The sequence below is a fragment of the Chenopodium album genome, chromosome 8 (genome assembly GCF_948465745.1).
Source record: "Chenopodium album chromosome 8, dcCheAlbu1.1, whole genome shotgun sequence".
NCBI classification, from domain to species: Eukaryota; Viridiplantae; Streptophyta; class Magnoliopsida; order Caryophyllales; family Amaranthaceae; genus Chenopodium; species Chenopodium album.
Genome location: NC_137841.1, coordinates 69,060,080 through 69,083,699, shown reverse-complemented (window position 1 = coordinate 69,083,699; position 23,620 = coordinate 69,060,080). Strand labels below are relative to the sequence as shown.

Sequence of the window (23,620 nt, the reverse complement as noted above, 5' to 3'; positions counted from 1 at the left end):
TTACACTATTCACCACCCCTTCTTTCACCGTTTTTTGTGAATAATATGTAAGGAAAAATATATTCATTATGATCTTTTTGGATTCGTCGGGAGAAATTTAAGTTATTGATCGTTAAGTTTTGCATTGGCAAACGTGATAAAAAAAAACAGGTCAAGTAAAAAAGAACAGAGGAAGTATTATTAGTAAAAAAAATATTTTTTTTAATGCTCTAAATTTATAATCAAGCAAAAATAATATCAATCAATCAATATCAAACATCAATACTATATACTAAAAGACACATCAGCGATAACACGTGTCATCTCCTGGTTTGTCCTTAGTTATTTTTTTTATTTTTTAAAAAAAGTATTTTAATTAAGGAAACAAATCATTTGCAAAAATCACATTATTTTTTTTTTGTACATATTCCCTACTGACATGTAATAATTATTATATTTAAAATAAAAGATTTATTCACAAATCTTTCTAAAAAATATTGGGCAATATATACCAAAAATAAATATTTTTAAATAATTATTGACCTATTTTACAATTAAAAAAAAAAAAATTGCTCAGATTTTTTTGCCTACTTTGTTTTAGTTGTGTATTGGAAGCTACAATTAAAATTGCAAATATCAAATTAACCTATCACATACTTTTATTGTTTCTTGACTAATTTATAATTATAATATTTCTCAATCAATAATATATAACTATATATAAAGATCACCGTGCATGACATGGGAGGGATCTAACCTAGTTTGGAAGTAAAATGCTCAATATTTGAAATTTGTTATATACACCTAGTTGCGCTGTAAATCCAACTAGCCCGAGGTTAGTATTTGTTCTTTATTTGATGATTAGATGAAAAAACAATTATATTCTTTATTTGATAGTTAAATGAAAAAACAATTATATTCTTTATTTGATAGTTAAATGAAAAAACAACTATCTTCTTCTTCTTCTTCAAAAAAAAAAAAAAAAAAAAAAAAAACAACTATCAAAATGAAAATAAAACAATCTCTCGTGAATATCCCCCTCTCTAAAATAAAAAATAAATAAATAAATAAAAAACAAAACAAAAACAAAAACAAAAAAAACAACATTTTTCTATAAGTGATAGGAAAAAAAAAGGGATAACTTTCCTTTTTTTTTTTGGAAAAATTGCTAAAAATAATACAACCTTTAGAGGGTGTTCATTTTAAACAAGACAAGATAAAATCAAATTTTCGGTAGACTTTGAGGTTAGGAAAGGGGAAAGATGATTTTTTGGTGGTGGGGCTGAGGAAGGGTGTAATATCCCCTTCCCTTCTCCCACCTCAAAACTCGATGAAATTTCGATTTAATCTTGTTTAAAATGAACAACCCCTAAAGGTTGTATTATTATAAAATAACCAAAAGGTTGTATTATTAAAAAAGAATGAGACAAAGGTTGTATTATTATTAGCAATTTTTAAGTGCTCGGTTTGAATTCGTCGATAATTGTACGGGTATTAAAATTTTGTTTACCAATCAAAAGGAAAAAAATTTCTAATTTTTAATCTCAATCACTAGATTTGAATACTTGTGTGCCATGCTTCAATTCCAATACTTTATCCTAAAATCACCATAAACGGAATATAATACATCAATATTTTTTTTTAGAGCTTGAATTTCTTATACAAAGTAGATTTTTAAACATACTAAAGGAAGAGTAAAATATCTGATAAGGGTTTATATATGTTTTTCAAAATCACTAAGATTATACAGAAATGTTATCAAAACATCAAGTGAGTCAAGCCTTAATTGATTATTTGTTTGAGTGCACAAATAGATAGTTTTATAGGTGAAAATGATATAAAAAACAAAATTTGAGCTATACTCTCATTCAATACTTAAGCTAAGGGATTTAACTCAAGTAAGATCAAATTATATAACTTCAAACATAATTATGAGTGTTTTTTAAGTGTAAAATTTACGGTAAAATAATGTTATAGTGTTATACTACGTAAAGATAAATGTAAATACTTATAAGTAATTGTTACATGTTTTACAACAAAATTTGTGTTTTTAAAATCTTCCAAAACATTGCAAATTTGCAACCATTTGCTAATCATTAATGTAGAGTTAGGCATATAGGTCATGTTTGGTAATTGGCTTTCTAATGGCTTTTTGGTTAGTTTTTGGCTTTTTTAGGTGGTCAAACAGCCAAAAAATATGTTTGGTAATTGGCTTTTTAGTCAGCGAAAAAGCTGGCTTTTAAGCCAAAATGAAAAAGCTGCTTTGATTAGCTTTTTTGTTGACTTTTGGCTTGTTGGCCCACAAATTATCTAATAAACAGCCAACAACTAACAATTAATTTACCAAACACTTTTATAAACAACCAATTTCAAAAGTCATTATAAACAGCCAAACATTTCAGTTGGTCAAACAAGCCAAGTGAACCAGCCAACGGCCAACCGCCAATAGCCATTTGCCAAACAAGACCATAGTGATTACTTAAACTTCTTCGAACTCCACTCTAATTAGCTAGGGCCTAAGAGATTTTTGCCACTACAATGTATAGGAACTAAGTCCAAAAATTAAGTTGGGCTTGAGAAGGTATTGGCCCAGCATGAATTACTGCAACATGAAATTAAATACGAAGTAGGACATTGAATTGAGCTCTCGTTTGGTTTGATAAAAATTAATTTCAATAAGAAAATAATTTAAAACTAATTTTAATTTATTAAAAATATTTTTCTTATGAGATACATAATAAATGAACATTCGACATAAAGTTTCAAGCTCCAAGCACTATTCATAAAAATTGACTAGACAACATCAGTACTAATTACGGAGTAGATTTTATTATTTGGTTCCTTACAAGAAATGTTGGGAAGGAAAAGGAATATGAATATGAATGTGAGAGGGAGAGGGAGAGGGAGAGGATACATGAGAGGAAGTGGTTAGAGACTAAAGAGGGAAATATGGCTCACAATCTTTACAAAATGAGTAATTTTTACACCCGACCCCTATGAATATGATTTTATTAATCCTTGGAAGTTGTTTTTAATCTTTCATAAATTAAACGGAAAAAAATTGGAAAAAAAAAAAAAAAAAAAAAAAAAAAAAAAAAAAAAAAAAAACCATATTAAGGGTCTGTTCTCATTGACTGAACTCAGCTGAACACTGAACTGGACTGAATTGAGCTGAACTGAACTGAACTGAACTAAGCTGAACTGAATTGAAATGAATATTTTATAAGAGAAGGAAATTAGGAGCTGAGCTGAATTGAACTGAACTGGACTGAACTGAGCTGAACTGAACTGAACTGAATTTCAACGTAAGAGAACAGACCCTAAGAGTATTATGAAAATGTATTATGAAAATGATTTATTGATTACAAGATTTTATACTTTTTTCCTTTTCTTTTCTTTTTTTTTTTAAAAAAAAATCATTTTTTTCTTTTTGAAACAAACAAGATTTAGTACTTAATTGCTTAATGCTTATGACTCCCCTATGTCCCTTGAAAGAATGACCCTTTTGGCCAAATTTTAATCCTAAAATGCTCTTCCCATTTACACTAATAAAAGACCCTTCAATTTACAATAATATTTATTCAAAATTAGCTTCCCCATGTAAATTTTGTTTTTTCTATGTACTTTTACTACTATCTCTCTATTTTTTTGCAAATCCCAAATATATTTACCTTTTTAATGTACTTTTATTAGCTTTCTATACACTTGGATTTCCCATTTAAATTTCTTAATACCGGTGAAAATTCCCCAAAAAGATCGTTCTTTTAGGGACGGAGGGAGTACTTATTAGTTGTTACAGCTTAGAACACATGTGTCATTCTTTTGGTGAAGATTATTGATTGTGGCCTTCTGTTCTTCAACTTATTTTTTTGAAGGTTTTTCTTCCAACTTAAACTAAACATTAAAAAAAAAAAAAAAAAAACTAGTTTTAATCAACAAAAATCAATTTTGATAGGTTAATATTTATTAGTTTTTTTATAGGAGTAATAAGTTTAAAATAGTACTAATAGTTTTTACTACATGCCTATTGTATGGGGAAATATCTACATAACGGAAATCATTATAGGCCGATATGGTATGACAGACCGACATACTATTTGAATTCGATCCATCAATAGCTTTTGTTAATATCGGCATTTCTGTATAAAGCATACATATCGGCATGTAAGTAGCTGCTACGTGTCGTGCTCGCGTTTGACACGTGGCAGAAATTATATTACTTGTTAAACTGCCATCCGTCACTTAGTAAACCTATAAATAATCTGATTTTACTTCATAAAGAAGGTAGCATTTATTACACTCTTTCTCTCACTACTCTCTTTCTTTCTCATTACTTTCTCTCTCTAAATCATCTTTCTTCCATAAACACTTGCTGACTTAATCTTTGGAGTGGTTCTCCCCGGATTCACCCCGGGGCTAGCTAATCTCTTCTTTTTGTGTAGGTTCTTACTTGGCCGATAGGAGCAGAACGGGTTATATACTCGAGCTTCGGATCTTGGATTCGGGTTATTGGATTCCTGCAGAAATAGTTGGCGCTAGAAGGAGGGGAGCTACTTAATAGCTTCTATCGCCTGAAAGAGCCTCTTACTTTCTGATAAAAAAGTAAAAAAAAAAAAGGAAAAAAAAAAAAAAAAAAAAAGAAGAAAAGAAAAAATGCCTGATCCAGAAATTCAGATTGAGGATGAAACTCATACTTTGGAGGGTAATGAATTCCATATGCCGTCAACCCCTGAAGGGCAGACTGGGGCAGGTATAGACCCTATGGCAGGGTTTACATCAAAAGAGCTGGAGACAGCTGCAAGAGTAATGACCGCTATGAGCAAGAAAAGAAAAGAAATAGGGGCAACCCAAGATGGAGGAGGGATGCCTTTTACAGCTCATGACAATCAATTTAACCAGACCGGAAGTTCGCAAAGACGCCGGCATGAGGAGTCACCGATAAGATCCCAGCAAACCCCTAGAGAATCAGAGGTTCGATCCTCAGGTCAAGATGAAAGTATGGGAACTTATCAGCAAGGAGCGGTGCGAAGAGTAGTTCAGTTGAGGGCATCACCATTTGCACAAAGCATCCTTGATCAACCAATGGAGAAAATCAAAATGCCGACTTGTCGGTATGATGGAAGGGGAGATCCAGGTAGATACATGACCTCATATGAGGGTCACATGATTTTATACACCAATTCTGATGCCGTTTGGTGTAAAGTATTTCCCACTACTCTGGTTGGAGCAGCAGCCGATTGGTTCAATAATCTTGAAAATGGAGCAATTCACAGTTTCCAGCAGTTAGCCGAAATGTTCGTGGGGCAGTATGTCAGCAATAGTGTTCGGCAGAGAACTTCTGGAGAGTTAATGGCTGTTACTCAAAAGGCAGATGAATCTTTAAGGGATTATATAAGGAGGTTTAATAATGAAGCCAATACAATTCCAAGATTGCAGCAGGAGATAGCAGTCATGGCACTAATGAATGGTCTGAATGATTCAGAATTTAAGAGATACTTAACCCGAAAAAATCAGCCAGCATTAGCTGCAGCTTTTAACAAAGCTCATGATTATATTAAGAGTGAGGAATTGATGAAAATGAGCAGCCGAGTAAGTTCTACTGATAGAATTCACCCTATGTCTGAAGGGGGATCTTCGGGAGTTGTAAGGTCGAGGAATCCAGCTGCAGCAAGAGGAGGAAGCCGCCAAGAGGTCAGAGGAACCAAAGCACCAATGCGATATAATTCGTATACACCTTTAAATGCACCAAGGGCTGCAATATACTCTATAAATCAAAACCGAGAAGGATGGGTGAGGCCTATGCCGATGAAAGCGAAAGGAAGGGATACCAAGAAGTATTGTATGTTCCACCGAGATGTGGGGCATTACACTGAGGACTGTGTGCAGTTGAAGGATAATATCGAAGAATTAATAAGAAAGGGGCATCTTACTCAATATCGGTTACACTCTGGGGAAAGTCAGCAACAACAATATCGACAGCCAGAACGCCAGCAGGTAGATTACCGGCCAGAAAGACAAGGTCAGGTGAACCGACAAGGTGAAGGCAGGCAGCCACCGTCGTCCACTGGAAAAAGAGTTGATGTAATAACCGGTGGACCAGTTCACGGAGGAACCATAAGTGGAGCACGGAAGCACCTATCGGAATATCGGCACATTGTTAATGCATTAGATGTTGTTGATCGCCCACAACCATCTGAAATTCCGAATGTAACCTTTACCAAAGAAGATGCAAAAGGAATAGTGTTTCCTCATGATGATCCCCTTGTATTAATAACAAAGATCAATGGAGCCGATGTGAAAAGAGTTCTAGTTGATGGAGGAAGTTCAGCAAATGTTCTGTTTATGCAAGCCTTTAATGAATTGATGATAGGTCGACAATATTTAACGCCGGTATCATATCCGGTGATTGGGTTTAACGGTTCGACGGTAAGGCCAGAAGGGAGTATAGTTCTCCCTATTAGGCTTGGAGATGGTATAACAGCAAGAGATGCGATGGCTGAATTTTTGGTAGTGGATGTACCATCGGCGTATAATGGAATTGTGGGAAGGCCGATAATTCACGACATACAGGCAGTAGTATCAACTTACCATCTAACTATTGCTTATGTGTCGAATAGAGTGGTTGTGGAAAAGGTACATGGCGGACAGGTGATGGCAAAGTTATGCTATGTCACGGCGCTAAAAAATCCGGGGCAGAAAGGAGAAGTACCAAACAACCTGAAACGAGCAAGAGAGCCAACAGTGCGAGATTTGTCAATGGAGAATTTTGATTCTAGGCCAGAAACTGCGCCGAGGCCGTCACCAGGAGGTGAGACAGTGCAGGTGGAGCTCCGACCAGGGAACCCAAATCAGACAGTTAAGGTTGGGGCCGATATGGACGTTGAAATGAGGTGTAATAAGATCAACCTATTGAGAGATAATGCGGATGTGTTTGCCTTTTCGGCAAGCGATATGCCGGGAATACACCCAGAGGTGATGGAGCATAAGCTCAATGTGGATCGAAGGTTTAGACCGGTAAGGCAGAACAAGCGCAACTTCTCAACAGAGAAAATTGAAGCCATTCAAGCAGAAGTCAACAAGCTGTTAACGGCAGGGTTTATAGAACCATGTACTTATCCAGAATGGTTGGCAAATGTTGTAATGGTTAGAAAGCCGACTGGGAAATGGCGGATGTGCGTGGACTTTACAGATCTGAATAAAGCTTGCCCAAAGGACTGTTATCCGTTACCTCGGATAGACAGGTTGGTAGATTCGACTTCTGGCCATGAAATGTTAAGCTTCTTAGATGCATTCTCCGGGTATTGTAGACACCCATTTGTGTCTCCCCAAAACCAAACCCAGTGATGAATACCTTTCACGTCGAACCATAATCGAATGAGGTGAAAGTGTGAAAAGTCTAGTGTTGCGGTTAGTTTTTGTTAAAATTCTTTCTTTCTGTTTTCGAAAACCCACTCTATTTTATGAAAACGTCCATTCCAGTTTAGTTTGGTCCATGACAAGGGTCCAATAATGGTGTAGTTGGATGGGGCTTGAAAAGACCTTTCCAACGATATATTATAAGCCCGATTCCGATGAATATTGAGGAAGTTATGGCCAACATACTAAACTGGGCCCAAACCGGATTTTACCTACGACCCAATGATCATGAGGAGGGTCCAAAGGTTTAATCCTATTCCTAAACTAATTAGGATTGATTAGAATCTTCTATAAGTTTCTAAAATATCTTAATTATCCTTTTTTGAAAAGATAAGATTAAGGAATTTGATTTAAATATAAACTTTCCTTTTTTATAAAACTTTCCTTTTTTAAAGTCCTAATTTTATTCGAATTTAAACATGTTCAAAGACAGTCAGATATTATTTTCGTGCCTCATATTTTTTATCCAAATTTTATATGTTTGGATAGATCTTCAAATTATATTTCCAATGATATATTATAATATTAAATCCGAGCTATGACGAAAAAGATATGAATAAGATATCAAACTCTATCCAAAACTGACACCGTTTCACTATTTCGTTCATATCTTTTATTCTACAACATATTTTAATCTGATTCCAATTGGGTTAGAAAGTAGACTTCAAGATCTTTCCAACGACATCTTATTCATCTTATTCCGATTCCTGGATCAAAAGATATGATAAAAACAAAATCCGCAAAAACTGCTGTCTACGAGTTTTATTTCGATTCGAATTTGTGTGCTTTTCTTTATTCTTCTACCCTCTTTTTCCCTATAAATAGAGGTCATATCTCCCCTTTTTCAATCACCAACTCTCATCAAGATTTTCTTGATTATTCTCTCTCTCTCTTTTTCTAAACTAGCCTTTTCTCAAATACAAAATTCTGCATTCACAAGATCTAGAAACACCTAGCCATATTCGAAGTTGCCTTCGCCCTAGACGTGAAAGGTTTTAATTTATGAGGGTTTGGTCCCAAATCTCTCTTTCAATTATTTAATTTAATTGTTTGATTATTATTTTCCTTGAAGTTACTAACGCGTGTATTTTGTTATTAGAAAGAGGTACGAGGCATCCAAGTAAGTACTTTAATGGTTTAATTGATATTATGATGTAGAAATCATGCTTAGATTGTTATTTTGAATCCTAGTATCATGTCTAGGTTAAATTTAATATCAAGTATGATTAAAAGTACGATGCTTCCTATGTTCTTCCTAATATTAATTCATGTTAGTATCATGTTAGGGCTAAAGATTTGATTTTTATTGCTTAGTGACATGCTAGGGCTTGTTATTAATCTTGTTAGTATCATGCCTAGGATCTTGCTATGCTTTAACATGATTATGATTATGATGATGATTATGATATGATTATTATTATTTACGATGTTGATTATTTATTATGTTGCTTGATATATATTTTATATTATTTATTGCTTGATCACCTTTTATGCATGTTTAAAGGGAATTGGTACTTGTAATCACGCTTAATAAGATAATTAATAATCTTGTTAGGTTAATTGTGATTATAATTCAAGTGATCGCCAATAATAGTTTATTTGTGCATTAATATTCAACCAACATAGATTAAACAGGTTTAGGGTTAATCCTATTGATTGTATGTTAGTCAGAAAGCGCACATGAATACGAGCAGAATAAAGTAGAGGCCTATTATTAGGGCAGGTTCAATCTCTTTTAGGTTGGATTTGTACCTTCATCCCCGAACCCTTATTTGGTTCATGACCTTATGGAGTTGACGATCTCTTGGATCGTTAAGGGGTGTAACCTTCACCTCGTGATGGTTTACAAGTTCCTTAAAAACTTGTTGGCGACTCTTTTGCTCTATCTTCTTCCCTTTTGGACGCCACCGTACTTTAGTGTATGATCACAGTGGGGTTCAAGCTAGTGGGATTTTAAAGGCTTGAAACTATTCCCTACAGGTATCATCAGGTTAGTCTTCATGAAGCTGATAGGCCTAAAACGGCTTTCATAACAGATGCCATGGTATACTGTTACAAGGCAATGTCGTTTGGGCTGAAGAACGCTGGTGCGACATATCAAAAGCTGGTTGATAAAATTTTTGCAAATCAGAAGGGTCGTAATGTTGAAGTATATGTAGATGATACAATAGTAAAAAGCAAGATGAAAAAAGATCACATAGAGGATTTGAAAGAAACTTTTGCAACTTTGCGGCAATATCAGATGAAGCTCAATCCAGAAAAATGTGTTTTCGGAGTTCGATCTGGAAAGTTTTTAGGATTTATGGTTAGTGAACGGGGCAATGATGCAAATCCTGATAAGGTTAATGCTCTTCTTTAAATGAAACAACCTAAATCAATTCGAGACATTCAGAGATTAACAGGAAGAATGGCAGCCTTAACGCGCTTCATTAGCAAATCGGCAGATAAAGCGCTCCCGTTTTTGTGGTTCTACGACAAAACAAATCATTTGAATGGGGAAAAGATCAAGCTGATGCTTTAGAGATGGTAAGAAACCATTTGAAGTCTCTCCCGACAGTAGCACGACCTGAGCCGGGAGAATACTTACAGTTATATATATCGGCGTCACCAAAAACAGTGGCCTCAGTCCTAATAGTTGAGAGGGCCAAACGACAAATGCCGATATACTTTGTCAGCCATGTCCTTAATGCTGCTGAGCGACAATATCCAGTGATAGAAAAAATGGCCTTTGCTGTCGTAATTGCTGCTAGAAAATTACGACCTTATTTTGATGCACATCCGATAGAAGTCCTTACGAATCATCCATTGGAAAAATCATTGCAAAAATTGTATACATCAGGAAGGTTATTGAAGTGGGCTGTTGAGTTATCGGAGTATGAGCTGTATTACAAACCCAGGGTGTCAATAAAAGCACATGCTCTATCAGATTTTGTTGTAGAAACCTCCTACAATGATGAGGAGGAAGAATTGGGGACATGGCATGTATCAGTAGATGGTTCAGCAACCTTAATGGGATCTGGAGCCGGTATTGTGATAACAGCCCCGAATGGAGAAGTTTTTGAATATGCCTTGAAGTTCAAATTCAAAGCAACAAATAATGAAGCTGAATACGAGGCAGCAATTGCGGGCATTCAGCTTTCTATAGCGGCAGATGCAAAAAGTTTAGTTCTCAAAACTGACTCATAATTGGTTTCCAGTCAGTTTCGTGGGGAATATGAAGCAAGAGAACTGGCGATGATAAAATATCTGGAAAAAATAAATGAGCTTACAGCCCAACTGCAGTATTTCGAAGTTTAATTAGTGCCGAGAGCACAAAATTCGCAGGCTGATGCTCTAGTAAGGCTAGCCAGTTCAAGTTTAAATGACTTGGAGAGAACTGTTATGGTAGAGGTTCTGAAGCAGAGAAGCATAGACGAGTCGGCAAAGGCCATTCATTGCATTCAGCTAGGGGAGCAATGGTATGACAAAATCCTAACATACTTGCTGTCAGGGGCTTTGCCGATAGAGAAAGAAGAAGCTCGAAAAATAAAAAAAGATAGCGTATGGTTCATACTGTACCAGGGCCAGCTTTATAAAAGAGGGTTCTCGTTCCCATTACAAAGGTGTATAACGGCAGAAGAATCTACAAGGTTAATAGAAGAGATTCATGAAGGAACTTGCGGAAATCACCTAGGGGCGCGAGCTCTTTCAAGAGAAATAATGAGAAGAGGATATTATTGGCCAGCAATGAATGAAGATGCTTCTTCTTATGTTAAAAAGTGTGAAAAATGTCAAAAGTTCGCACCTATTCTGAACCGGCCACCAAATGATTTAACGCCAATATTGAATCCAGTACCGTTTGCACAATGGGGGATGGATATAGTTGGTCCCTTTCCGTCGGCAACTGGAAATCGAAAATTCCTACTGGTGGGTGTAGATTACTTCACCAAATGGATCGAAGCAGAACCAGTAACTACAATATCGGCAGCAGAAATCAGAAAGTTCATTTGGAAAAATATCTTTACAAGATTTGGCCTTCCGAGAGCAATGGTTTTTGACCATGGATCACAGTTTGACTGTAAGCCTGTAAAAACTTTGCTGACAATTTACAAAGTCAAATTTGCATATGTAGCAGTTTGCCATCCGCAATCAAACGGCCAGGCAGAAGCAGCTAATAAGCAGATAGTAATGGCAATAAAGAAAAAGATCGAAGATGCTAAAGGGTTATGGGCAGATTTAATTCCAGAGATCTTATGGGCGAACAGAACAACAGTTAAAGAAGCAACAGGAGAATCCCCTTTCCATTTGGTTTTTGGAACAGAAGCTGTTATACCCGCCGAGGTCGGTCTGCCGACATTCAGAATACAACACTACTGCGAAGAGAAAAATGATCTATTGTTGCGACACAGTTGGATTTTTTACCAGAAGTAAGGGAAAAAGCGGCAGTTAAATCGGCCGCATACAAAAACAGAATGTCAAGGGCCTATAATAAGAGAGTTAATCACCGACCACTAGTTGTCGGAGATTTAGTATTAAGAAGAACATCGGCAACAGGAAAGGGGAATGAAGATGGAAAGTTAACAGCTACCTGGGAAGGTCCATATCGAATAAGAGACATGGTAATGCAAGGATCATATTATCTGGAATCTGAAGACGGAAAGCCACTGAAGAATCCTAGAATACCACAGTTCTTAAAAAATACTATGTATAATGTAAAAGTTGAGTTAAAGCATTTTGTATGATAGTGATGATAAGTAAAATCAGATGCAATGATCTACTCTACAATTTGTGTATAAAGAAATCCTACAGTTAACAGACCACCGTTAATTGGGATGGACAGCCAAAAACCACTTCCGTGACGATAACGCTCTTACAACCTGATCAGTTGTATTCGTTAAATCACGAGGTTGTTGGTTTAATATAATATCCCGGCCAAATCATTATACAGTATGAGCCGACATGAGGCGCAACTAAAACATGATCGCCGATAAGGGTACTTGCGAAACTATTATATAGTTGCACAAGTGACCAATGAGTTACAAAATATAAACTATCGTCGTATACAAAAAGATGTAAGTACATACATCATGAAAATGATGTCTGCATTAAGCGGGGAAGAATAAGGGGCTATACTACGCCCGATATTACAGTCTTAATAAGGGGCTATATCGATATCCTTATGCTTATAAGTACAACGTACGAATTTGTCGATATCCTTATGCTTATTAGTATAACGTACGAATTGTGTAAAGTAAATCGATTCTAAGGTAATTGTGTAAAGTAAATCGATTCTAAGGTGAATAATTAAAACCGATAAAATTTAAAACCGGGACAGTTATAGTATTTAAAAGAACTGCATAAAAACGTAAATACATTAAAGATATACAAACATAGTGTTATGAAAGAAACGATGTTTTGGCAAAGCTAAAACAAGATCGACAGACATCACCACAAAAGGGTATATGCCGATAAAACAGCATTGTCAAAAGCAAGTTTTCTAAAAGTACATAACCAAAATAGAAACTACAGTGAGTAAGGCCCCATAACACAAGAGCCGCAAGATGATGATGGTGATGGCTGCCCGCCCCTTTAAGCCGATTTGTTTTCAGGTTCAGGAGAATCCAAAATCTTAGGGTCGGAAACGCCGATATCATCAGGAGGAGCAAGATTAAAGATATTTGCATCTGAGAACTCCTGTTGCTCAAATCCAGAAGGTGTCTTGTGAGCATCATTATTAAATGTTGTTTCAATCTTAGCCCAGTCTTCTTGTTTTAGGCCGATAGCATGAGCAGCACACCTCTGAGCAGCAGTCCACCCACCATCAAAACGGTCTTGTAGTTTACTGCAAAATTCTGCCGATGACAAATAAAGGCTAACCGCCCTTTGCCGTACCCCAGATTTATCGGCTTCCATTTTTTGCAACTGGCCTTCTAAGTTGCCGATTGTTGCCTTAGCCTTAGAAAGATCACTCTGTGCAGTAGAAAGTTGATTCTTCACGACGTTCTTATCTTCAAGCTGAGATTTAAGATCCTTTATCTCCTCTTCAAGATTTTTCATTTTTTTAACTTTCTCGCGCAGAGATGACAATTCGGCATCATCTTTCGCTTTTATCAGCTTAATTCCATCAAGAGCCTTTCTGGCATTCTTCAAAGCTGTCTCCAGAGATTGTTGGTTAGACATGTTCTGATGATACTTATCCTGATAGAATCTATACATCTCAACCAACTCTGTTCCAGAAGCAACCGCCTATAAACAAGTGAAATATGAAAGATATAAGCCATGTGTCTTAATGTAAAAAAAAAAAATGGATACATAGTAAATTATAACTACATACCCTCATCAGATCATGCATATGTTGGGCTGCAACTGGGCCGATAAGTCCAGACGACCTATCAACTGGAGTTGAAACATTTCGTAGCAGCCGATATCCCAGATTTCCACCCCGAAGAGGGTCATCAGTGAAAATGGATTCATTACGGAAGACGTCCATTTCAGGCCGCCATTGATCGCGAGAACGGCCCTCAGGAGCCCTTACTCTGTTCAGAACCTCATCTGGAATCTTTCCTTCAACGTGTTCAATCCACTGTCCACCCCGATAAGTAATACCGGGAATACTTGTTTTGGAATTGACAGGACCAACCTGTTGAGGTTCAGCAGAAATGGGGACAGTTTCCTAATAGAAAATAAGTTAGTAAAAAATAATAAAAACAATAATAACGATATAATAAAAATTTTCTTTTCGGCCATTATCACAAGTTTATTACCTGTTGAGGAACAGGAGACACAATAAGATCTTCAAACACCTTATCGGCATTTTCATTGGTTGTTGCCATTGCCGAAACTGTTTTGTCGGGAGCAGAATTTTTAGGTGGCGATGGAGCCTTTGGCTGTTCAGTGTCGGTCTTTGACCGCTTTAATGCCGGCTCATCTTCTTTTCTTGTAGAAACGGTAGGAACACTACCACCGCGTCTGTTAGCCAATGAGGTCAGACGCCGATTTCTTCTCACATTCTCATCAGCCATCTCTTCTGCTTTTCTTTTAGGATTACGTGTAGGGGCACGTGAGCAGAAAGAAGTGAAAGTCTCTAATGCCAGTCTTGGAGATGGGGGACAACGGGACACCACTCTCTTGCCGTCAAGTGATAAGCCGAGGGCTGCCTTGTCCAACTTCTATGGGCCTACATGTCAAAGATTATTAATAAGTATAAACTGTTAAAAACCATATCTGTATAAATAATACCAACAAAAGTATCATATTAATGCGTAAGTACTAACAACGTAAAGGATAACAATAATTTATAAGGTTAATACCATAAGCGTTAGTCCGACATAAACCGATATAAGATAGTGGTGTGTTGTTCAAAATGTACTTTACATTTGGCAACCACACTTTCGGAACAACACGAGTTTTTCCACCGATATTGGCCCTAACGACGTCAAAGTAATCACAGGCCTTCTGTTCTTGAGGGCCAAGCTCTCTCTCGGCAATATGGCCGAAACGAGGATGAGGCCGAAAGAAAGTTCTCCTGATAGGAAAATCTTCCGGAACACTCATGAAAAAGAACTTATCCTGCCAACCTTTACAACTTGACAACTTAGGGTTTACAGTGAACTTGTGAGAGGCCGTATACAACGAAAACCTCTTTCAGACTCAGAGCTAGAAGAGCTTATAACTTGTGCTTGGCCAGGCCTTTTGCTTGGTTCAGGCCTAGAGCTTGGTTCAGCCTCAACATCAGCACACTACAAGAAAACAGGTCATTTCCGACGGAACCGTTCCGACGGACAAGAAAATCCGTCGGAAAGATCCGTCGGAAATGGTATAATTTACGACGAATTAAAAATCCGTCGTAAATTTACGACGGAATTAAATTCCGTCGGAAATTTGCGACGGATTATAACCTGGTTCCGACAGAATTTAATTTAAAAAAAAAAAAGAAAAGAAAAAACCCCAAAACCCTAATATTAAAACGGCGCCCCAACCCCCCTCATTCACAATCCGCCTCTCTCCTCCCTTTCTCTCTCCTCACGCTCTCTGTCTCCTCCTCCTCCTTCTCTTCTCACGCTTTCTCTCTCCTCTCCTCCTCCTCCTTACTCTCTTCTCAAGCAAGCTCTCCTCCTTTTATGTCGTTTATGGTGATGTTAGTCAAATTAATGGTTTTTAAGGTCAAATTCGACCATGAAAATCCTAGATCTAGGGTTTTCGTGGTCGAATTTGGCCTTGTTAAACCAAGTTCGTGGTTGATTTCGAAGTTTTTTTTATCTTAAGGTACGTTCTAATTTTTAATTTTGATTTTTTATTTAATTTTTGGATGATTTTCGGTGGTGGTGGATCTAAATTTGGGTGATTTTCGGTGGTGGCTGTGGTCTGGGTCGTATTATGGTGATTTTCGTGGTGGTTGTGGCTTGGTTAGTGTATTCGGTCAGGGTGGTGTGGGTTTTGGTGGGGATTTGTTAGGGGTGGGTAGTGTGGGCTCGGTTAGGGGTGGCTGGGTTTTGGGTAATTAGGTGGTGTGGGTTTGGTGGGGTGGCTGGGTTTTGGGTAATTGGGTGGTGTGGGTTTGGTTGGGTGGCTGGGTTTTGGGTAATTAGGTGGTGTAGGTTTGGTGGGGTGGCTGGGTTTTGGGTAATTGGGTGGTGTTGGTTTGGTTGGGTGGCTGGGTTTTGGGTTGGGTGGTGTGGGTTTGGTGGGGTTCGATCAGGGATGGGTATGGGTATGGTGGGGTTCGGTCAGGGGTGGCTGTGGGTTGGGGTTTTGGTGTGTGTTTCGGTTAAGGTGGGTGGGTTGTGGTGTGGTTGAGAGGGGCGTCTTGGGTGGTTGGAGGTGGTGATACGTCGTGCCGGTGGTGGCACGGCGTATTTTTTTTTAATTTCCTGAAATTATTTTCCGATGGAATTTCCGTCGGCAATTTCCGACGAATTTTAAATTCCGTCGGAAATTTCCGACGGATTATGCCGGTACCGGAAAATCACTAACGACGGAAAATTCCGTCGGAAAAGTGTTTCCGACGGAATTTTCGTCGGAAAAGGTCATTTTTCCTACAAACACTTTTCCGACGACGACTTCCGACGGAATTCCGTCGGAAATAAGTTTTCCGACGGAATTAAGGGTGTTTGCGACAGATTTTTTCCGTCGGAAATGGACGAAATTCTAGTAGTGGCAGTCTGAGATGGGTTGTCAGTCGGCTTAGATCTCGGCATACTGGAGGTTCTGATATGAATATTTCCGACGTTAGTTCCGTATTGATCAAAATCAGGTTTGTCGGAAAAACTCCGCAAATGATACCGGATGCTAACAGGTTCAATTTCAAGAACCTCAACGTCCTCAGGAATGTTAGGGTTTGTAGGGCGTCGTGCCTTTTCACAATCCGCTAGTATTTTATGACGGTAAAAAGCCTCCTTTTGCTCTTTCTCTGATAACGGCTGAAAAGGGTCGTCAATATTATCAGACAAAGATGAAACCCCACTTTTGTTATGGCCGAGATCTTTTCCCAAAGACTGCCTAATAAGACGCCGCCTAACAGTATTAAGGGTGGGTTGTTCTTCTTCAATATTATTATTGGACATTTAATAAACCAACTAAAAACTAAAAAATGGGCAAACAACGAATGTATTCCAACGCATGCAAATTGAAATTGAAATTTTTAAAATACCTTAAACTACTCGATGGCAGCGACGACGCAAAGAAGAATATTTGATGCTTCAATAATGCGATAAGTCCAGCAAGACCCAATTGCGGTTATCCCAAACAAAGATCGCAGCTTTCTCTGATAAAATTCGCAATTTTTTGTGAAGGAGATGATAAAATGTGAAAAGTAAAAAAAAAAAAAAAAAGAGAAAAGAGAAGTTAAAAAGGAAGTTGAAAAGGTGACGTTTGATATGACACCTAGTCAGAAATCTAACGGTTAGAACAAAATGTTAATTTAAAAAAAAAATCATTAGATCGTCGACACGTGTCCTCTACTTATACAATTTTCCCGCCTAAAATTTAAAGCCACCATGCATAAATATAATTAAAGTAAACCTTGTTTGCTAACGGCAGACAAGGTTACTTGGGGGGAAAAACAAAGTTTTTCGCTCCCAGCCTAAATATAATTAAAGTAAACCTTGTTTGCTAACGACAAACAAGGTTACTTGGGGAGAAAAACGAAGTTTTTCGCTCCCAGCCTAAATATAATTAAAGTAAACCTTGTTTGCTAACGGCAAACAAGGTTACTTGGGGGGAAAAACGAAGTTTTTCGCTCCCAGCCTAGATATAATTACGGTAAACCTTGTTTGCCGGTCACATCCTCACATTATAAATCAAATCGAATCAAATGACAATACTAACAACAAGTGACAACGTTAGATCATTTGATCAAACGTCCTCACACGGGGGGCTAGTTGTATGGGGAAATATCTACATAACGGAAATCATAATAGGCCGATATGGTATGACAGACCGACATACTATTTGAATTCGATCCATCAATAGCTTTTGCTAATATCGGCATTTCTGTATAAAGCATACATATCGGCATGTAAGTAGCTGCTACGTGTCGTGCTCGCGTTTGACACGTGGCAGAAATTATATTACTTGTTAAACTGCCATCTGTCACTTAGTAAACCTATAAATAATCTGATTTTACTTTATAAAGAAGGTAGCATTTATTACACTCTTTCTCTCACTACTCTCTTTCATTCTCATTACTTTCTCTCTCTAAATCATCTTTCTTCCATAAACACTTGCTGACTTAATCTTTGGAGTGGTTCTCCCCGGATTCACCCCGGGGCTAGCTAATCTCTTCTTTTTGTGTAGGTTCTTACTTGGCCGATAGGAGCAGAACGAGTTATATACTCGAGCTTCGGATCTTGGATTTGGGTTATCGGATTCATGCAGAAACACCTATATATTATTAGTAAACAAAAATATTGCATATGTTGCAATATGGTAAATCAAATTAAATAAGCTGCTAATTAGTTATAAATTAAACTTCCTCAAATCAAAATTCAAATATTATTATACGGAGTAAAGCCAGGCTTACGTAATTGTATTTTTGAAGTGCTTTCACTCAATTACCAATCTAATTACACCTTGAATAAATTTCAAACACGTCATTAAAGAGAATTTACATATAAAAATAAAAAAATGCTAGTTTGACCTAGTTAATTAATCACGAATTAATTAAGTTTAAGGAATAAATTTGACACAACTAATTTTGATTCCAGTTCCTATTTTGACACGTTAGTGCGCATTAATACCACCCTACAATATTAATTGAGTAAAATGTACATGGTTATTGGCCCCCTCCACTAATTAGATTTTTATAAAAACTATAGAATATTGATATTACCAAATTGTATCATAAGGTTTTTATTATATGTATTATTATGTAATGTAGCATTACCAATATAATGTTGCAATTTTGTTGGAAAACTTTGATTTTGTCTGCCACTTTAAGGTAATTTTATCAACCAACGATTGTCATTTGTGGGAATCAACAAGGGCATGAAGGGACATAAGCAATAACCAAAGTGTCCTTGTTTTAGCTCAGTATATTTTGCAACTAGTAGTCTCCCAATTTATACGTGACTTTTTAATGCATGCACTTTAGTTAGGTGTGATATATGTAATATATAAAATTTCATCATTATTTTAGTATTTCTTTTAGTCATGTCTAGTTCTTTTTCAAATGCAAATTGTTGTATAATACTGTAAGTTTAATAATAAATTAAGTGCGTCTTAGTGGGTCTGTATACAAGTCAACATTGAAAGAGACTCATACCACATACAAAGTCAACATAAAATCATAAAAATAATTGGTGTATAGAATTATTTCTTAGAGGATTTGTTTGATATTTTTATATGTTTGTCATCTTCCTCTTTGTATTCTTCATCGCAAGACAAAACTTGTTATTACTCACTTGTAGATTCTAGCTCAACAATGAATGTTTTGTTAAAACACTGTTAACTGAGTATTTATTACATTGATATATTATATAATGAATCACTGATATCTAAATTGTATATAATATATATATTGATAAAGGGGAGTAAATACGAGAAAATGGCATCAAAAGGTAGTTATATATATACAGGTGTGCATTACACACAAGGTGCTTTTTGCTTATTTTGATGATTAAATATTAAAAGTGCTCATTTAATCATCAAATGAACAAAAAATAATAATTGGTGCATCTTGCCTCCGGTTGTATATTAAAATTTTCATATACATCAAACTGATGTCGTATATGTTCCCTCTCTCTCTTGTTAACTTTATTATGCAAATACTCAATACAGAGTATATCTTTAATGATGTTTTTTTGTTTTTAAAAATTTCATACGGAGTAGTTTACAATGATTTTAATTTTTTTTTTCTTGGGGAAATACAATGGTTTTAATTTGTTGGTAATTCACATAGATTTTGGTGGTCCCTATGTCATTTTACGCACTTTCTTAAATTCTATGTGTTTTTCACCATATTGTAAAACATATGTAGAACAAAGAAAGTATGTTTCTATTGTTGACTATATCATATCGGTCATCAATAAAACTAACAAGTATCATTTCATTGGTAATGCTTAAATAAACATGCAATATTTTATATGACATATCTATCATTTGACCCATATAATTTGAGCCATTAATATTTGGGTTTTATGACGAAGAAGCTCACAAATGAAAATTCCACTGGTATGATATAAGTAGTGGATGCTCAAATAAGCATATAGGAAGGGAAGAAAAAAAATAGTGCATGATGAGTTGAGATTTTCTTTGTTACAATCATAGAAATGATCGTGTTATTCGTGTACAATGATAACGGTTTGTATGCCCCATATCATGTCCCATTGCATTATTATTAGAGCATACCCACCGGTGATCAATTTTTTGTGCGTAAGCCGTGAGGGCAAATAATGCAATAAAAATTAAAAAAAAAAAAGAAAAGAAAAAAGCAATCTAATATATATATATAGGGGAGTTTTTTCCCGAGTTTTTAGAGAGCCACGTAGGATCTAATTTTCTCAGCGCACCATGTATGATTATAAATCTTAGTAGTAGCCAATTAAATAAGAGATTATTAATTTCTTTTAGAATTAAATAATTCAAATGCCACGTAAGCAAAATTGGCGAATGAGATTTTTAAGTTTAAATTAATTAAATATTAAATATTATCTTTTAATATTAGGAATTTTATGTAAATATATAACAAATATTAGCTCATAAATACAACAAAAAAAAAAAAGTGCATCGCACGGGTTAAGATTTTGAATTACTATGCCATCCCCTTTTTATTTTGCTAAATCCCAATACCAATTTTTTTAAACCCCTTTTTAAAAGAATTTCGTTAATAAGGGGTATGAAACTTAAGTGAAATTGATACTTCAACATTTTTTTTTCTTGAAATTGTTATTTCATTAAAAGGGTTGATAAAAAAAATGAAAAACAAACTAAATTATGTAAATATATGATGATATGATACTTTCATACAAAATTTTAAAACTTATAATGCAAGAAAAAAATTAAGAGATCACCAAAAAAATATTTATGTACAAGATGTATATAAAAATTCGTGCATCGCACGCCACATAAGCAAAAGTAATATTTCGACCAATGAAAAATTAGATTGATATATTAATTTAGAATTTTAATTTTCAGTCGCCATTTAAGAAAAAAATAACAAATGAAATTTGAGAATTGAAAAAAAAAATAGAAATTTATGATTTAAATTATGAAAAAAAAAACAAAAATTATCTTTTATATTATCTTTTACATTAGGATTTATATTATTTCAAAAAATAATTAATTAGAAATTAAAAAATATATTTTGATTTCATGATTTTATCTAACTATCCGATGAATGAGATAATATTTATTTCAATTTATAAATTCAAGTTCTATATAAGTAAAATTTGAATAAGAATAATTTAAAACTTAACAAAATATTTTACCTTAAACTAATGTTAAAATGATATAATAGAAAATAAAAACAAAAAATATTAAGAAATTACAAAAAAATATACAAAATGAAATATTTAAAAACCGTGCATCGCACGGGCTTACATCTAGTAATAAAAATATAGAGAAGACTTGAAGACTTTACTTGTGTGTCGCAAACCTCAAATCATAGAAGTTGTTTTTTACATGCGACAAAATAATACTTTCTCCGTTTCTATATACTTGCAACATGCACTTTTTTTATGGTATTCAAGAAAAGTGGAGCTCATATGATTTAATACACTTTAAATGAGGGTGAGAGACGGTTAGGAGTATATAGTGCGCCATGAGATTAAAATAAAGAAAATAATACAACTTTTACCAAAAAAAAAATAAATCTAATTATAGTGTATTGCAAATATTATGACATTTTCATTTTAGAGAAGCGTTACAAGTATAAAGAAATAGAGTAAGTATTAGTATTATTAAGAGTGAAATAAAGTTGTAGATTGGTTACTAAATTAGGGCGTTAGGGAAATGGCAAAAATAATGGAAATGATTCTGTTAGATATCATTCAGGGAATAATATATTTAGGTTTATTATATGTTAAGATATTGTTTAGTGAATATATCATTAGGATATATGGTATATCTTTTGGGAAGATTGTTTCCTATCTTATAAATACTCAACCTATTGATGAATAATAATCAAGCAATACAAAAGCCATTCTATTCTCTTCTCCCTAATTTGTCATGGTATCAAGAGCAGGTTAAATTTTGGGACCGCTCACAAAATTTTCCCCCCTGTCGGTGGGTTAGAAAGTTAAACCCACTGGTGGGATTCAAAATTTTGCTTCCGCTATGCAATATTAATACTCTTTAATTTTTTTTTTTTTTTTGGGTTGGTACACGTTAATCATATGTGTATGTGAATTTTTTTTTTGGGAGAATTTTTTTTTGTGGGAGTATGTGGGTGGACTTCCTCCACTATAACACATCTTTGGAGATGAAGACATTAAATAGCGTTATGCTTGACGCAATATTAAAAAAAAAATCGGCTCTCTTGTGTCGTGAGACAAGACATATTTGGTTCTCCTTGTGCCGTGAGACAAGGTTTGTGAGTTGATTCGAGCATGATTTTGCTCATTTGGATATGAGAGTGTGGTTTACTCTGAAAAACCAATAAAAGATTTGAGTGTGGTTTACTCTGGAAAAACCAATATTTGATTGGAGCTCGGTTTTGCTCTGGAAAAACAAAAAATTGTTATTTGCAGGTTCGAAAAGAATGACGTTCCTGTTTGATTGATGACTAATGAGTTCGAAAAGATGAACATTCTCATAGTTGAAAAAGAAGAAACAAAAAATTGAAGGCGACATCACAAGAGTGCATCTCAATCGCAACGTTCGTGTTACTGCCGTTACGATTGCGGGAGGGTGTTAGATATCATTCAGGGAATAATATATTTAGGTTTATTATATGTTAAGATATTGTTTAGTGAATATATCATTAGGATATATGGTATATCTTTTGGGAAGATTGTTTCCTATCTTATGAGCATAGGTTTTGTATAAATACTCAACCTATTGATGAATAAACAATACAAAAGCCATTCTATTCTATTCTCTTCTCCCTAATTTGTCAGATTCCATTCCCATCCAATTCTAGTGCAAGAAAATTGGAAATGATTCAACCTATATTGCCACGTTTTTTTTTTTTTGGGGGGGGGGGTGTTAGAGAGCCACAACGGCGAGTGATGAGAATCGATCCCAAGATTTTCTGGAATCGAGAGAGAAGCTCTAACCACTTGAGCTATATCTCGCTATCATAGCCAGCTCTTTGTGTGATTAAAGATTGAGTTGAACATGGGTCAAATTGACACAAACAAAATAATTATTAGTTGGTGCAAACGACTAACAAATGAGAGTGGGGATTTAAACATGTGAACTATTAGGTTACTAATCTACCATACACAATCATAGTAAACACTAGGCAATTGACACAAACTATGGATTAAAAAAATAAGTTAAAAGGCAAAATACTTAATTTTTACCAATAGTACGCTCAAATAATTCCAAATTTTTGGAGTACGATTGAGTAAATTTAATAATTATTAAAACTTTTTAAAAACCTGAAAAAAGTTACTGTAATATTTAATTAATAAAGTTTCCTAAAAGAAATCATTAAAGTGCTCCATTTGGTAATTCCAATGTGGGTTTTTCTTAGGAGGTGTTATAATAAGCCAACAACGCCATCACTAAAATGGGTGCTTACCTTCAACATGTCACAATGAATAACCCGTACGATATATAATTATATATTATATATATAAATTAT

At 35.2% G+C, this 23,620-nt stretch overlaps 1 protein-coding gene across 1 annotated transcript; it reads left to right on the top strand.

Moving 5' to 3' along the window:
* Nucleotides 1-4,632: 4,632 nt before the first annotated feature.
* LOC145555430 (uncharacterized) lies at nt 4,633-9,754 on the top strand. Its single transcript, XM_081617174.1, has 2 exons — nt 4,633-7,277; nt 9,376-9,754. The coding sequence occupies exons 1-2, from the start codon at nt 4,633-4,635 to the stop codon at nt 9,752-9,754; spliced, it is 3,024 nt and encodes a 1,007-aa protein (XP_081473300.1).
* The last annotated feature ends 13,866 nt before the right edge of the window (nt 9,755-23,620 follow it).

Bases quoted from the DNA above. Each gene is read 5' to 3' on its own strand.
- LOC145555430 (XM_081617174.1), top strand. From the start codon at position 4,633: ATGCCTGATCCAGAAATTCAGATTGAGGATGAAACTCATACTTTGGAG. The intron at 7,278-9,375 runs GTATTGTAGACA...TATTCCCTACAG, and splicing joins TTCTTAGATGCATTCTCCGG to GTATCATCAGGTTAGTCTTC.